Source organism: Mesoplodon bidens (genome assembly GCF_964165515.1).
Source record: "Mesoplodon bidens genome assembly, chromosome: 16".
Lineage (NCBI taxonomy): Eukaryota > Metazoa > Chordata > Mammalia > Artiodactyla > Ziphiidae > Mesoplodon > Mesoplodon bidens.
Genome location: NC_138173.1, coordinates 69,683,372 through 69,699,776, shown reverse-complemented (window position 1 = coordinate 69,699,776; position 16,405 = coordinate 69,683,372). Strand labels below are relative to the sequence as shown.

The window sequence follows — 16,405 nt, the reverse complement described above, 5'->3', positions numbered from 1 at the left end:
TCATTAAGAAAGTAGTATCTGAAAGGATGTGGAGAGTTCTGTTTTTGCGCTATGTGTCGGCCACCAACCACTAGAGGGCAGTATTGTCACTATTGTCTTTTTGAGCTTTGAGAACTTGGTCCACGGTGGACACTTCTTCCTTTTGGTCCTCTGCCTTCCAGCTCTAATACGGATGCACCAGGCTCAGGGTCGTTTGAGGATATGTTTGGGGAGATGGGCAGTAGGGAGGGATGGGTGTCTTATCTTTCGGCAACTATGCACTTGTTTAATTTTAAATGTTTGAGGAAGAGAGGAGGAAGTTGGGTATATATATACTCAGCTCACCTACTTGAGTAAATCAGTATAATTTAAAATGTAAATTGGATTTTTCTTTGTTTGCTTTGCTGCATGGCAAAACATAACTGTATCCTTCTTTTTCTTTTTTCCTTTTTGTGGATTCACCAAGATAGAATAAGTAAAGTGCCTATTTTTTTCCATCCCGCCCCTCCTCTCCCACCCTTAAAACCTAGAAGGAGAGATGGGGTTTCTATTAGTGTCAACTCTCCCTCTTGGGAAATCAGCATGTAGGTTTCAGTGACCTTTAGACGCCCGTGGGCCACTGAGCTGGACCTTCACAGAACAGGGGCTGGAGGGTGGGACTCAGTTGAAGGAGGGAGGTTTTCTCAAGCCTCTGTAGTTCAGCAAGAATTGTTCTTTCAAATGGCAGATGTGGTTTAATTTCTTATGTGTAGGCCTAGTAGAAGAAAAATTAAGATTCATCACTTTGAAAAATGTAATGAACATTTGGAGGGTTCTGCATCTACAAAATTACAGCAAAATCCAAAAATTATATGAATTTTTGAGCTTGTTGGAGTCTTTCAAATGTCAGTCTTTTCTCATATGGAAGAAAAACATAATTAAAATATCTCTCAGAGTCTCCCAAAGTCAACTTAAGAAATACCAGGTAACCTGTATCTTAAGTCAGACTACCCCAAATATATCTTTACACTTCATAAAATCCATCTAACATTTTTTTTTGCCAATGTAAAACAGACATACAGGCACAGAGATATAAACTGAATTATATTTATATGTCTAGTTTCATATTCATTCTTCATATAGTGGCTTAGTTCACATCACTATGCTTTAATGACTGAATTATCAAATATGTTGATGTGCTTTAAATAACTCCTTATTGTTTGGTGCTTGAAGTGTTTTTAATTATGTTTGCTCTTGTGAATAGAACTGTTCTGAACAGCTTTCTACAAATTACCTGTTTCCAGTTGAGGTATTTGATTGGGACCTTTTCCTCCCCAATGAAATTCTGGATCAAGAGAAAAGAAAAAAAAACCCACTTAAGAGCCTATTTTGTGTATTGATGAATTGAATGCTGAAAAAAAATGTATATATTTTTTAATCTCATAACCTTTCCAACATATTTAAAATTTATTTTTGAAGATATGAAGTTACTGAATTTCCTTCACCTGTGTAGCTGAGTCTGGAATATTATAAAAGTATTTATTTGTTCTTCTGCATTTTGGTTATTCGACTTTTTAATACTTTATATTTTACCATAGTAACGCATTAGACAGCCTCAAAAGTCAAAGTGATACCTATACTCGTGTTGAAGAACAGACCTCTTGTCAATGCCCCCAGACCCCCCAGTCCTGCCCCCTAGAGGCGACCGCCATCCACTCCCCCTCATTCTTCTGCTGCATGTTTCCAAGTAACCTGCTTACACCGGGCGTCCTCTCCTCCTTCTCATTTTAGGCATGTCTGTTGACCTCCTGCGTGGCAGGTGCAGATTTTGTTCTCACTCGCTGCCCCCGAGGTTCTTTATCCCCGTCTATCCGCCTTGCTTCTGTTTCCGTATCACAGAACGGGATATCGTAATGAGACACGGGATATGGGCCCATCTATGGTGACCAGTGTTTTGAATGAGCACTTTGTTGGGGGGAGCGGTCACGCTCATGTGCCTACTGACCCACGTCTAACCTCTGGCCTTTCTTGCTCCCCCTTTCTCCTCCCACCAGAGGATGGCTGGTCTGGCTCTCTCCATCCATGTAAGAATTGCAGGCCTCAGCTCACCCCTCGCACGGGTATGACTACAACTGCTTGTGCTTAGAGACCCAACACTGTGTCCCACAGAGCTTTAGCTTGAGAGTTTTGCGGTGATGGTGATGCTCATGGTCATGACAATACGTTAGGAATAAACAGCTGACATCGGCAAAGAGAACTTCTAGTGGACAGGTTCAGAGAGGCTTTTCAGCCGGACAGACCTGGGATTCGGTTCCCATCCCCACTTTGTAGCTTTGCTGAACTTTATTCATTTCTCAGCTTATTTGCCCTACCGTTCCAATTATCTATTGCAGCGAAACAAAAAAAAACACCCCAGGACTTAGTGCCTTGAAACAGCTTTCTTTCGCCACCCAGTTTTGTGGGTGAGGAACTCAGCAAGAGTTTGGCTGGGACGTTCCTCTCCGACCCAGGGCATTAGGCTTCTTTACTGCCTTCTCAGCCAGCTTGAGCTCTGACACCCCCTCTGCGCGGCCCGTCCGTGGCTCACGATCCTTGCCCTGCTTGCTCTCCATGCCCAGCCCCAGGTGGGCCCCTCCGTGGACGCCTTCTTCCCCTGGCTTGCGCTCCCAGGCCCCACGCTAGCCCTCCTTAGGGTATCGTTCTTGCCCTCCTCGAGCTCTGACACCTTGCTCATGGCGCCGCTCCCCTGCGGACCCCTCTTCACTCTACTTGGCCTCCGATGCCTCTTGCTGGGTGTCACGTGAGGACACCCTCCCTCCCTTCCTTGGGCTCTGATTCCTCAAGGCAGGCTGCCCTTCCTTGTTGATACCATCCTGTCTCCACTGACACCCCCTGGTTGGCTGTCTTTGGTGTGGATGCTCTTTTCATCCTGCCCAGGTTCCTACCCCCCCATCCCTCTCTGCAGGGATGCCTTCCTCACTGGGCTTGGGCTCCTGCCCTTGTGCCAGACCACCCGCACCCGGGATGCCCCTCACTGCTGGGGCCCCGGCTTCCAGCACAGGGCAGCTCTCTGCACACCACCCTCATCCTGTTTGGGCTCCACCACTCTGCTCTGGACCAGCGTAGCTACCGCTCGCCTCTCTACTCCTTTCCTCTGCCTCCCCTGACGGCTTTAGGAATTACTTGTGCTGAAAGGAAGGGAAGAGGAGGAAAGGGAAGGGAAAGGGAAGAGCGGGGAAGAGGAGCAGCCACCCTGACAGACCTTCTTCCTCTCTCCCTTCCTTTTGTCCGTCTTTCTTTCCTTCCTTCCTTCTTTCCTATGTTCTCAAAACAGGGAGACGAGTTAGGAGATACGCCATATTGCATGCAGAAGGTGACAAGAACCTGAGCTGGAATATTGGTAATAGGATGACAGTGGACAAGACGTATGTAAAAAGAATTTAGGACTTGAGATCTGCATGACTTGATGACTGCTGACACGAAGGGGCTCAGAGGATAGTTTAGGTTAACTTCCTAGTCAACCCTGACTTGACTCTGGGTGTTGAATCACATCTGATACGAAAATGGTGATGACGTCGACAGAGTTTAGACGTAAAGAAGGCAGAAAAGCTGTCTTGAGGAGTAGAGAGTGAGAGAAATATGGAGACTTCAGTTTGGACATGTTGAATGTGATATGTCTTGCAGGCATGTAGAAACAGGAGTGTGATATTCAGTTGGATGGTCAGACATGGGGTTATTGTCTGGGAGTCATCAGACTCTGGGGTTAGTGAAACCAGTGAACATGACTGCTGTCATCAAGACCATAAGGAGGGGCTTCCCTGGTGGCGCAGTGGTTGAGGGTCCGCCTGGCGATGCAGGGGACACGGGTTCGTGCCCTGGTCCAGGAAGATCCCACATGCCGTGGAGCGGCTGGGCCCGTGAGCCATGGCCGCTGAGCCTGCGTGTCCGGAGCCTGTGCTCCGCAACGGGAGAGGCCACAGCAGTGAGAGGCCCGCGTACCGCAAAAAAACAAAAAAAAAAGACCATAAGGAGAGGGAATATTAGGTCAAGGATGGAAATCTCCATCACCATTGATGGCGTGGAAAAGTCTGTAAAAGAGATCAAGAGAAATAGACTACATTATAAAGGAGAACAAGGAAAGAGTCGCATCAGTGTTTCAAGACAGTTGAGAGATTTAAGAGAAAATCCATGGTCGACTGTGCCACATGCAGCAGACTCTTCTAGTGACATAGTGCATTGAAGAGGCTCCATTAGATTTGTCAATGTGATGTAGTCATGCCAGATAGTGACCAAATCTAAATGTGAACAGCCCAGAGCTTAGGGATACGGGCAGGGAAATGATTTCCTTTGGCTGGAGGGACTAAGGGGTTGAAAATAAGGGGAGACACAGATAGAAAAGTGAGTCAAGACTAAGCCTTTTTGAGGTTTCTGAAAAACCACTTCTTGGTAAGCAGTGCAATTAATCAACAGACTTAAAATATTGCAGCTGTTATTTCTATGATGTGTTATTGTACACATTTTACTGCCTGTGTGATTTTTCTGGCTTTTTTTTCTTTTCATTTCTCTCAACAGGATGTGAAGGGCTGACAAAGCTTGACTTGACGGTAAATTTCATCGGCGAGCTGAGCAGCGTGAAGACCCTTCAACACAACATCCACCTGAAGGAGCTCTTCCTCATGGGAAACCCCTGCGCTGACTTTGACGGCTACAGACAGTTCGTGGTGGCAACTCTTCAACAACTAAAGGTATGATTTTTTGTCAGTGATACAAGATTCTCATACAAATGAAAACAAGCAACTACAGTGATTCCTGATTTATTCACAGCATTTTCAGAGAATGTGTTGTTTTAGAGGATGGAATATTCCAGAAGATCAAAACCGAGTCTTTGGCTCACTGAACCTTTTTTTTTTTTCTTTTGTGGTACGCGGGCCTCTCACTGTTGTGGCCTCTCCCGTTGCGGAGCACGGGCTCCGGACGCGCAGGCTCAGTGGCCATGGCTCACGGGCCCAGCCGCTCCGCGGCATGTGGAATCTTCCCGGACCGGGGCACGAACCCCTGTCCCCTGCATCGGCAGGCGGACCCTCAACCACTGTGCCACCAGGGAAGACCTCACTGAACCTTTAAAGTTGTTTTAATATTATAGCTTTAATAAACCTTTGAAAAATAAATTGCATGCTTTTCTCCTTTCTCATTCAGAACACACACAGTTTAACTGAACTTTCTTGGTGAGTTTAAGTCATTGTTACAAACAGCGTTCCTTATTACTAGTAGCAAACCAAAAGTTTAGGGCTTTTGAGGTGGCGACAGCTTTATACCTTTGTATTTCACAGTCTTAAACTACTGTGCTTTTTAAAGTATTATTTCTTACTATTGCTTTCTATTAACTCATTCACTATGTTAGTAATTCTCAAACTCTGGTATGCTTTGGAGTACTTAGATGGGGTTCGCTGGGCCCCTCCCCCAGAGTTTCTGATTCAGTAGGTCTGATGGGCACCCAAGAATTTGTATTTCTAACAGGCTTTCAGGTGATGCTGATGCTACTGGTCCAGGGACCTCATTTGAGAACCACTGCTCTGTGTGTTAATTTCTTATGTCAAATCTCCCCATATTCGATACTTTTGGTACTGGGAAACAACACATGGTTTCTAGAGAAATCATACACCTGAGAATATTTAAGTAGTAATATTAATGTCCATGTAATTCCAAGAGTTCCCGACCTGCATGTGTTGGTTTGAAACCTCAGGAGCTTCCCAGGTGAAATCTGAAACTGGCCCCCATGCACAGAGGCAAGGAGAGACCAAAGAAAGAGGCAGGACTCCAGATGGGTAGGTGACAGGTTTAATAAGCAAGGAAACCTACTTACCAAGCTTGTTTGGGGCAACAGGACGAGTAGATCTCTGCGCCTGCGTGCCATAATCTTACAAGTTTATAGAGAGGCCTTAACTGGGTTCAGTCACATACACCATCCAGAGGGTCTCAGCAAAGCCTTACTGTCTCAAGGCTGCACCCTTGGAACTGCTCCTAGTGTGGGAGCAGTGGGCAGAAGGTACATTCCAAGGACAGGGGAGGGAGTGAGGAGCCTGTGATTGCCCAGGTCCAGTCGCAGGTCATCCAGCAGTCATGTCCTCTTGGTGTCCCTCCAGCAGCAGGGACAGCATTTTGCTTCTGCAGAGAGAATGCATGGAGGCCCTGGCTTTCTAACAGTCCTTTTCCTCTATCCTCAGAGGACAGTTGTTTTTAGACTGCTGTGTTCTATGTAGTCAAAATTGCTGGATTGATAGAACACATTTCTTCTAATGTAAAATTTCTTTGATTAAGAGAATGAGTGATTCAGGTAATTGAACCTAGAATATATGTGTAGAATGAATGATGAAGTAGATCAAACATAACCCAGGCTGATCATCATTGTACAATGACTTCCTAAAAAAATGAACTGATGAGAACCAGAATTTCAGAGAAAATGGATGCTGTGAACCATCTCCTTGGAAGGGTGCAGGGACTGTCATCACAGCTGGGCCCCCTGTCAACTCTGCAGTGCTTGGGCTAGGGGTATGTGAGAGCCATCAGACAGGTGCCTGAAGCACGGGCCAGGGTTGTTCCAGGTGCTTTGGACACAGCATCTCTGATACTCCCGGTCTCTTGCAGGGAGAGGATTAGGTGCATTCTGAGATGAGGGAACCAGGCCTTGGAAAGCTGATGCTCCTTGTTTAAGGTGACACACCTGGCAAGTGACCCTGGTGGGATCTGAACCTAATAGCCCACCATTCACACCATAACCACACTCACTGCTTCTGTCTGGGTTAATGTACAGGCTTCAGGTCCAGTCTTTCCTTTCAGAAAGACTGTCCTGAATAAGCTGTTACAATAGGCAACAGCCTCCCTTTGAAATATAGTATTCATAAATGTGTTTACTAGTATTTAAAAACAGCTTGATAAATTTTAGAGTCTTAGTTACCATTCCATTGAAAGTTTGTGATCTACTTGACAGGAGCTGCATTAACAGATGTCTTATTTTCCTAGGGCTGCCATAACAAAGTTCCGGAAACGGGGTGGCTTGAACATCAGGAATTTATCTCATTGTTCTGGACACTAGAAGTTCTAGATCAAGGTGTGGGTTGGTTGCTTCTGAGTCTGAGAGGCAGCATCTGTTCCATGCCTTTCTCCCAGCTTCTGGTGGGTCCTGGCAAGCTTTGACTTTCCTTGGCTTGTGGAAGCGTCACTCCCATCTTTTTTTAAGGACACCAGTCATGTTGGATTAGGGGCCCACGTTGCTGCAGAACAATCTCCTCTTAACTGATTACATCTGCAGGGACCCTATTTCCAAATAAGGTCACATTCTGAGGTACTGGGGGTCAGGACTTCAACATAACATTTTTTGGGGGAAACACAATTTAACTCATAACAACAGAGTAGTTATTTAGACAGACACGCACAAGAGGTGTGAGGAGATTCAGCCCTTTTCAAGTATCCTCTTCCTAGTGTCTGAGCCACTCCAGGTGGTAAGTAGGCACTGTAGCCTAGTGGGAAAAGTTTTGTAGCAGACAAACCAGGATAGGACTCATGTCTCTGCTACCTGCGAGTTGCATGCCTCATTTTTCTCATCTATAATGGATTAATAATTCCTACTTTAAAGAAGTTCTCTGAGGCCCTCAATAAATCTTAGTTTCTCTTTCTCTTCTTTGCTGAAGCACACGTGCAATTATTATCAAGAAACGTAGACACTCTGCCTCTGTGTTGCAAGAACTCTAAGTGAATAAAGATCAAGGAATACTGCAATACACAGCCTAGAACATAATCTCTCAGTTCATCAGGCCATCTGAATTCAGCTGTGATTTTGGACTGAAGAAAACTTAGGCCAATTTTGAAAACTACCTAACAAAAGTCTTCAAAAACTTGAGATCCAATAAGAAGGCCCCGAGAACAGGTGCTGGCATACATGTGACACCATCTCAAATTTGTCATCAGTTCCCAGTATGAGGTCTTCTGCTTCCGGCCTGTATTGGTGACAAGGGGTTTATTGGTCATAATCTTTTAGAAACAGTAGGTCTAAATTATATCAATGTTTATTTAACCCAAGTATAAGGAAATATATATATATTATATATAATACTATATATGTATATATATAAAGTTAATACTTAAATCCTTGCATCCCAGATACAGGTAAGAGAATATATCACCTTTGCAATGTTCATCAAAATTCCAGTGAAAGGGGCTTCCCTGGTGGTGCAGTGGTTGGGAGTCTGCATGCCGATGCAGGGGATGCGGGTTCATGCCCCGGTCCGGGAGGATCCCACATGCCGTGGAGCGGCTGGGCCCGTGAGCCATGGCCGCTGAGCCTGCGCATCCGGAGCCTATGCTCTGCAGTGGGAGAGGCCCGCATACCGCAAAAAAAAAAAAAAAAAAAAAAGGCTAAGTACTTAGACCACAATTACTTATCACCTTAAATAACAGGTTTTATTGAATTGGATTTTATCATTATGGCCTCATCTTTCACTGAAGGATCTTAGAAGAGACAGCTTTGTGAAGACTGTTGTGTATGGACATGTTGCTACAGAAACAATGCGTGACATCTCTCAAGATCTCCACTAAGAAACTCACTTTAGAAATGTGTTTTAGAACTAAGTATTAGAGAGAAGCTAGAAACGAGTATATTTTCTCAGTAAAGAAAGCAAAAATCGCTTCCCTGATGATGTTTTCCTGTTCTGCTTTGGCCGCCAGCAAGCTCAGAGCCAATTCTGCCGCCCATCTACAGCAGCCATATGAGTTCTTATGACCAAGACCTACTTTAAATTATTTTTTTCCAAATAGCGACATTATAATTTTGATTTTTAATTAACTGCTCCTGATAAATTTAATTTTTACGTTATTTTTAATCGATTTGTTTTATTATTTTATTTTATTTATTTATTTTTTTGGTTGCATTGGGTCTTTGTTGCTGCACGCGGGCTTCTCTCTAGCTGTGGTGAGTAGAGGCTACTCTTTCTTGCGGTGTGCGTGCTTCTCATTGCGGTGGCTTCTCTTGTTGCAGAGCAGGGGCTCTAGGTGCGTGGGCTTCGGTAGTTGTGGCTCGTAGGCTCTAGAGCGCAGACTCAGTAGTTGTGGCGCACGGGCTTAGTTGCTTCACGGCATGTGGGATCTTCCTGGACCAGGGCTTGAAACCGTGTCCCCTGTGTTGGCAGGTGGATTCTTAACCACTGCACCACCAGGGAAGCCCATAACTGCTCCTGATAATTTTTTGAAATTCATATTTAACTCCATCTTTGTGTGTTGTGTTAGTTTCCTTTTGCTGTGGTACTGAATGGCCACAAGCTCAGTGGTTTAAAACAACACAAATACATACTCTTTGTTGTGGAGGTCAGAATCTAAGGTTGTGGTGTTGGCAAGACTTGGCTCCTTCTGCAGGCTTCAGAGGCAATTTTGTTTCCCTGCATTTCTCAGCTTCTAGAGGGCGCCTGCTTTGAGTCCCTGCCCCTTCCTCCATCTTTAAGGCCAGCCGTGCAGCATCTTCAGACCTCTCCCTAACTCTGACCCTGACACTTCTGCTGCCTTCCTTCCTTTATAAAGACCCATGTGATTACATCCGGCCCACCCAGATAATCCAGGATAATCTCCCCATTTTAACATCCTTAACTTAATCGCATCTGCAAAGTCATTTTTACCATGGAAGGTAGCATTCACAGGGATTAGAAAGTGGACATTCTTGGGGGACCATTATTCTGCCTACCACACTTTTCTAAATACCTCACCTCTCTTGGTAGAAAAAGGCTCAGTAAATAAGTAGGCATCTCTAAATTGGTAGCTTTGAACCTTCAGATTTCGGGTTGGTGTTTTTAATATTTCAATTTGGAACAATCCCTATAGAGGTACCAGATGAAAACAGTGACCGTAAGAATTAATAATACACTCTACATGTCTTGTCAAGGGTGGAACATGGGCTTATTTGCAATAGAGCTCAATCTTGTGGGATGTACAAGGCCCTTTTTCGTAGAGAGCATTGGGGACTTGAGGCACTGAAATTCTTTACATCGTGAGCAGTTATAAAATTACTATATTTTGGGAGCTTGTCATTAATAATCAGTTTCAACAGGAGACCTACTTATTATTGTTACCAGTAAAGATACTTTGTAAACTGTGTTAATTGTATGAAGTAAACATTGATTTAGATCAAAGTTTCTGACATTTCCCATTAATTACTTTGCTTTTAATTCCATATCACTAAGGTGCATAATTTATTATTTCTCATCTTGCAAGCAAAGTCTGCTTGGGGCTGATTGGAATTGTGACTTTTGAATAAATGCACTGTGTTGGCTGTTTTTTCTTCCAGTGGTTGGATGGTAAAGAAATTGAGCGTTCAGAAAGGATTCAGGCATTACAGGACTTTCCAGTAGTTGCACAACAAATCAGAGAGCAGGAGAAAGCTTACTGCCTCAGACGAGCCAAGGACAAGGAAGAGGCTCAGAGGAGACTGCTGGAGGGGGAAAACGAAGGCGAGAGGGAGGGAAGGCACACAGGCTTTGACGGACGTCGGTACACGGACATCAGTGCTACTCTGTACGTAACTTTTTTTTTTCTTTTTAAAAATTGTCAATGTTCTCCTGTTTAATTTACTTCTTACTTGTACAGTATGAGTAAAAACAACAAGGCAAAACCAAAAGGCAGCAATAAAAACCTTTCATTTCCTATTGTGAAGGGCTGTATGTTACCACAATGCAGGAAAGAACATTGAACAACCACTAAATACTACTCTGTATGTAACTTAATAGAGTGTACTTTCTAGTTAACTTGTGTTAAAAAGTTCTCTTCCCAAGGTGTTCACAGCTTCACTTATATTCCAGACAACTGATCTGAAGAATAAGTTATGATGTGAATTTTGGGTGAAGACGATATATGATCATCCCATTGTTTGTGACAATTCTGTGAGGCTTGCCTCCCTTAAAGCCTTTTCAAACTAGCAACTTTAATTTGCATCTAAAATTATCTTCAGGCAAATCTCTCTAAAAGATGCACAGGAAAGATAAATTAACAGGTGTACTTTGATTTATAAAGTAGGAATATTTTAGAAAAGTTAAATGCAAATCACATTATTATAAATTGAGTAATTTTGATTACATCGTAAGATGTTCTGTTTTGTGAATTATGTAATGAATACATCTTTAATGTGATTAATAAGCCTCTAATTGGTCATTTTTACAAGCATGAATTTTTCATGCTTGCTTATTTTAAGGGAATTGCACCTATAATCAGGTGAGTTGATTCCATACAATGAAAGCTTTAAATATTTTGTAACAGAATCTCTTAAGCTTGAGAAAATAATAATTATAAAATATTTCAGATGTACATAAATGTTAAAAAAAATAAATAGGCAGCTTAATAATAAATGTCAATAGTTCGCATGTTTGCTTTGGATCTTATCTGATTTGATTTGATTTCATTTCATTTCACTTCACTTCATTTCATTATTATTTTTTTCCGGGCGTGCCACACAGCACGCAAAATCTTAGTTCCCTGACCAGGTTTCAGAGCTACACCCCCTGCAGCCGAAGCGCAGAATCTTAACCACTGGACTGCCAGGGATGTCCCTGGATCTTTTATTTTTAAATGAGGAATAAAATATCAATAGAGGAGAAGCTCAAGTATTTCTCCCCCCATCCCACTCCTCCTTTCATCCTCCATGGTGTCCACCATCCTAAAGTTAGTATGTGTTTGGTATAATGTTGATCCCATCCATATTGTAATGTATTAACTACGTAATTATTCCTCCTTAATCAAGAGTAGTTTCATGTTGTTGTTGTTTTTTTTAACATGAATATCTTTCTACAGCTTTGCTTTTCATTCAGTATTATGTTTCTGAGATTGATGCATATGAAGACACGTAGAACTAGTTCATTCATTCTAACTGTGGAATAAAATTCCATCGAATGAATAAATCACAGTTTATCCCAGAGGTGATATTCAAAATATTTAGCAGCAATTCTTTATTCCTGACCAATCAGAATATGCCCCAGCTCCAACAATCGGTAGTTTTCCCTTTCTTGTTTTTTTCAGACAATGGTGCACATATATCCTTGTGCTAGTATGGAAGTTTCTGTAGTGTATTCAGCAATTGCTACATATTAATTATAAACATCTTTCGACTATATATGCATTGCCCAATTGTTTTTTAAAGTGTACTAATTTTAACTCATATATCAGCAGTATAGGAGAGTTCCTAATCTTTGCCAGTAGTAGATAATGTGATCTCTTAAAACATTGGCTAATCAAGTTGGTTGTTAAATAGCATCTAATGTTTTAATTTGAATTTCTAGAATGACGAGTGAGTTTCAGTATCTTAAATGTCTTCTTATATGTTTATTGGCTATTCAGATTTCTTCTGTTCAAGACCTCCGCCTATTTTAAATAAGTTGTACTTTTTTTCTTATTACAGTTCTTTTATATTCTAGATGCAAATTCTTTAGTCCTTATGAGCTTTGCAAGTATCTTCTCTCTGTCTGTGACTTGTGTTTAATTTTGATAAGTACTTGTTTTATAGAAGTGAGAAGTTTTCACGTAGTTAAACTTATGTTTATACTTCCTGATCTTGTTTATGAAATTTTTCAATACCCCAGTGTCATATCTGTCTATCTGGAATAACTTCACAGCAGTGTGGGGTAGGGTGCTAATCACTTCCCACACAGGTTTGTTTGTTTGTGCCCCATTGATTAAAGTGCTATCCTCCTCCCGTATTATATACCCTCTTCTCGTGACTCATGGGCCCATTTCTGGGCTCTCTGGACTCCTCCGTGGGAGTACCTCCACATGGTTTCAATTTCTATAAATCTTGATCTTTGGTAAGAGATATTTTCGTGTTTCAAAATTATCTTGGCTCTTCTTGACTCTTTTTTACTCTTCTGTGAGAATTTTAGAATCTGCCATTCAAATTCCCCGCAGATCCCTAGTGTAATTTTGATTGAAATTGCATTCAGTTTACACGTTAATAAGGGGAAAGTTGACATCTTCAGGACATTGATTCTTTCCTTGCTGAACTTTGTAATAGCTCTATTTATTTAGACCTTCTTCTGAGTCCTTCAATAAGTTTTTATAATTTTTCTCTATAAAGGTTTTATACCATTTCTTATTAGATTTATTTCTAAGTATCTTGTAGAATGGGATTTTAAAAATAGGCTTTTAATTGGGTCTTTCTGATGTATATAGAGATAAATGGTTTCTGTGTACTGATACTGTATTATGCAATCTTGTTGAACTTTTTAAAAAGATGCAACAGTTAGTATGTAGATTATCCTGTGTTTTATATGTAGACAACCCCCTTTTTTTTTAATAAACAGCAACTTAAAATTTTTTTCCAATCCTCCTACCTCTGCTTTTTATTTTTTATGGTGCCTGCTGAGCCTCCAGTACGGGGTAGAATAATAGCAGTAAGAATGGGTACCTGTTATCTTGTTCCTGACTTTTAAAAGAATGTTTCCAATTCCTCATCATTAAGTATAATGATTCCTGTGAGGCTTTGGTAGAGTTAAGTTAGTTTTCTTTTATTCCAAGTTGATGAACAGCTTTTATCATCATGGATACTGGATTTTTATTGAATGCTTTTTCTGCATCTATTGAGATAATCATGTTTTCCTGTTGTTGTGTTGAATTAACATTAATAGATTTTTCAATATTAAACCATCCTTGAATTTCTAGAACAAACTCATTTTGTCCACATATTTTTTTTTCAATTTTTTATTGAAGTATAGCTGATTTACAATGTTGTGTTAGTTTTAGGTGTACAGCAAAGTGATTCAGTTATATATATATTCTTTTTCAGATTCTTTTCCATTATAGCTTATTACAAGATGTTGAATATAGTTCCCTGTGCTATATAGTAGATCCTTGTTGTTTATCTATTTTATATATAGTAGTGTGTATCTGTCTCACAAACTTTTAATTTATCCTTCCCCCCACCTTTCCCCTTTGGTAACCATAAGTTTGTTTTCTATGTCTGTGAGTTTGTTTGTTTGCCAAACAAATATTTTTTAATGAGAATGAAACCAATTATTTCAGTGACCATTAGCTAAAATATTGTAGAATATTACAGGTTCCCTTAATAGATTTTTTTCCCAGTACTGTAAAGAACCATAGCTATGTGGCAAAGCGTTTGTTTTCAGTAATTTGCTCTATTTTGCTTATAAAACTGTCTAGTTGCATTTTATAATATGTAAGGTATCTAAGCAGATTTTACTGTGTTCCGTTTATACTATTTAAATTTCATATTCTGGTAGTTTTTGTCCCTCCTTTCAAAAAGCATCTTATTTGAAGGTCAACTAAATGAGCATTTTGTGTCATCTCATTTCAGTAACAACAATAACAATATCTAACATTTAACGAGTACTTACTATTTGCCATACTTGGTACTAAAGGCTTCCTGTAGATTTTTTCATTTAATGTCGCTTTGTAACAGAGCATACTCTAGGGAGAGGTGAGGGGAGAGAGCCTATCCTAATTGTATACTGTCTGAATGATGTCCTTTGCTCTCTGCTAGAGTAGAGTCTCCTGTAAGTAGTGTTGCTGTCTGTCTTGACTAGGGCTGGCACACAGAAAGACACTCAATAAATATTACTTGAATCCATGTTGAATGAATGTTGAATATCATGTAATACTTATTTGATGCCATATGGAGCCATCATGTAATTCTCTGACAGTCCACAAACCATGAATAAAAAGGACAGCAGAGCACCATTGCCACATAAAGCTACAAAATCCAAAGTTATCCATGAAAAATGGAGTAGCTAGAGGCCATACCATGGGCGATCTCATGTATCCCACTGGAGAATTTTAGAGGTAGAGAATCATTAAAGAGCCTGGAAATAATACGATTAAAGTTTTTAGAAAGATGCCTCTAGGAGCAGGGTGGAGGATGGAATTGAAGGGTGCAAGACTGGAAGTGGGGCGATTGCTAAGGCCCAGTGGTCCCTGGGTTTGTCTGATCATCAGAACCTCCTGCAAAATATTGTAAAGCAAGGGTCCTGGACCCCACTTCAGATCAACTGGAGAGACTCTGGTGGGAGTCCAGGAATCTGTACTGTGTATAAAGCTCCCCAGGTGACTCACATTGGCCAGGTCTATGAACCCTTGAACCTGATTACTGCAATATTCCTGGTGATAGATGAGGTGGGCCTGCCCCAATGCTGTGGCACTAATTTCCTCCAACTTGGCTCAGATAGGCTCTCTTTCAGACACATTTTGTCATTCAAAGGTAAGAAGATAACACACACACAAAATATAGATATTTAAGGGGCAGCATTCAGGATGAAACTCAGACATCCGTTATTATTGGTTTTAACGTGCCCTGTGTTCTTTTCTAGCCCATCTTCTGAAGAGAGCAAAGATGACGTCCAGGCACCAGAAATACAAGAAGGGGAATGTAAGAAAAATAAATTAGACAACAGTGAAGACGACCTGGAATTCTGGAATAAGCCCTCTTTGTATACTCCTGAATCTAGATTGGAAACTCTGAGACATATGGAAAAACAACGGAAAGACCAAGAAAAATTAAGGTATTCCATTTTATCCTATCATTGAGGGTGATGGAGTATATTTTCATGATTGTACCTTGTTTTACCCATTATCTGTGTTAAATCTGTGTTAGCTATCAAACACAGACTTTGCTTTTTCTAATTTCAGCTTTTTGTTGAAGTGTTATCTACTAACCCTTCTTTAGAATGTCATGAATCGTGGCATTTTAGGTAGGATTTTGTTTCTATGTCCTTAGCTTTTTAACAACTTTAAATGTGTCAAATAAGAGCATGGCCTGGTTTACAGATACTAGTTATCCAAGCCATTCTGTTCAGTGTGCTGTAGTCTACACGATCTAATGGGTTCCTGAGATGTTTTCCTCTTCTGAATGCCCTCTAATTGTCCTGTGTCACAGAGAATAATGTAGTTCATGGAAACATGAACTTAATTGGACCTGAGAACCCAGTTTAAGATCCAGAAAAATGTGAATAAATTTACATTATAAAATAAAGTTAAATGACATGAAATCTGTATTAAAAGAACAACAGAAATCCAAGACAAAGAATTGCGGGCAGTTCTGTCATTTAAACAGATTTGTCCATCTGATCTTTTAGAGCTTGTCCATATTTTTAAAGTTTTTATGTATTTTCAGTAAATGTCTAAATAAACAGAATTTATGTTCTACATTTTCTTTCATGTTATTCCATGAATCTTTCCTCTCTGCTCCATTTATTTTCCTCCTATCTCTGCCCCTTCGTGGTAATAAGAGTTAACAGGCTTGGGTCCATCCTACCAGAACTTCCTCCACCTGCTACAATCATGTAAATGATTTCTGCAAACGTAGGATTGAGGGTCTTTTCTTAAAAACAAAAGTGGACTTATATTTTATGTATTTGTTCTCACTAAATCATCATCAACACTTTTCTATAACTTTCTAGACGAGTAGGTAAAG

General features: G+C 40.9%; 1 protein-coding gene across 2 annotated transcripts in view; it reads left to right on the top strand.

Moving 5' to 3' along the window:
- The window catches only part of DNAAF11 (dynein axonemal assembly factor 11), a 72,371-nt gene that overhangs the window by 20,232 nt on the left and 35,734 nt on the right, over positions 1–16,405 (top strand). For both annotated transcript variants that reach the window (XM_081258624.1, XM_081258623.1), the window contains 3 exons: positions 4,531–4,703; positions 10,286–10,512; positions 15,303–15,494. In XM_081258624.1, coding sequence (XP_081114750.1) covers positions 4,531–4,703; positions 10,286–10,512; positions 15,303–15,494 — 592 coding nt within the window. The remainder of the gene's footprint in view (positions 1–4,530; positions 4,704–10,285; positions 10,513–15,302; positions 15,495–16,405) is intronic.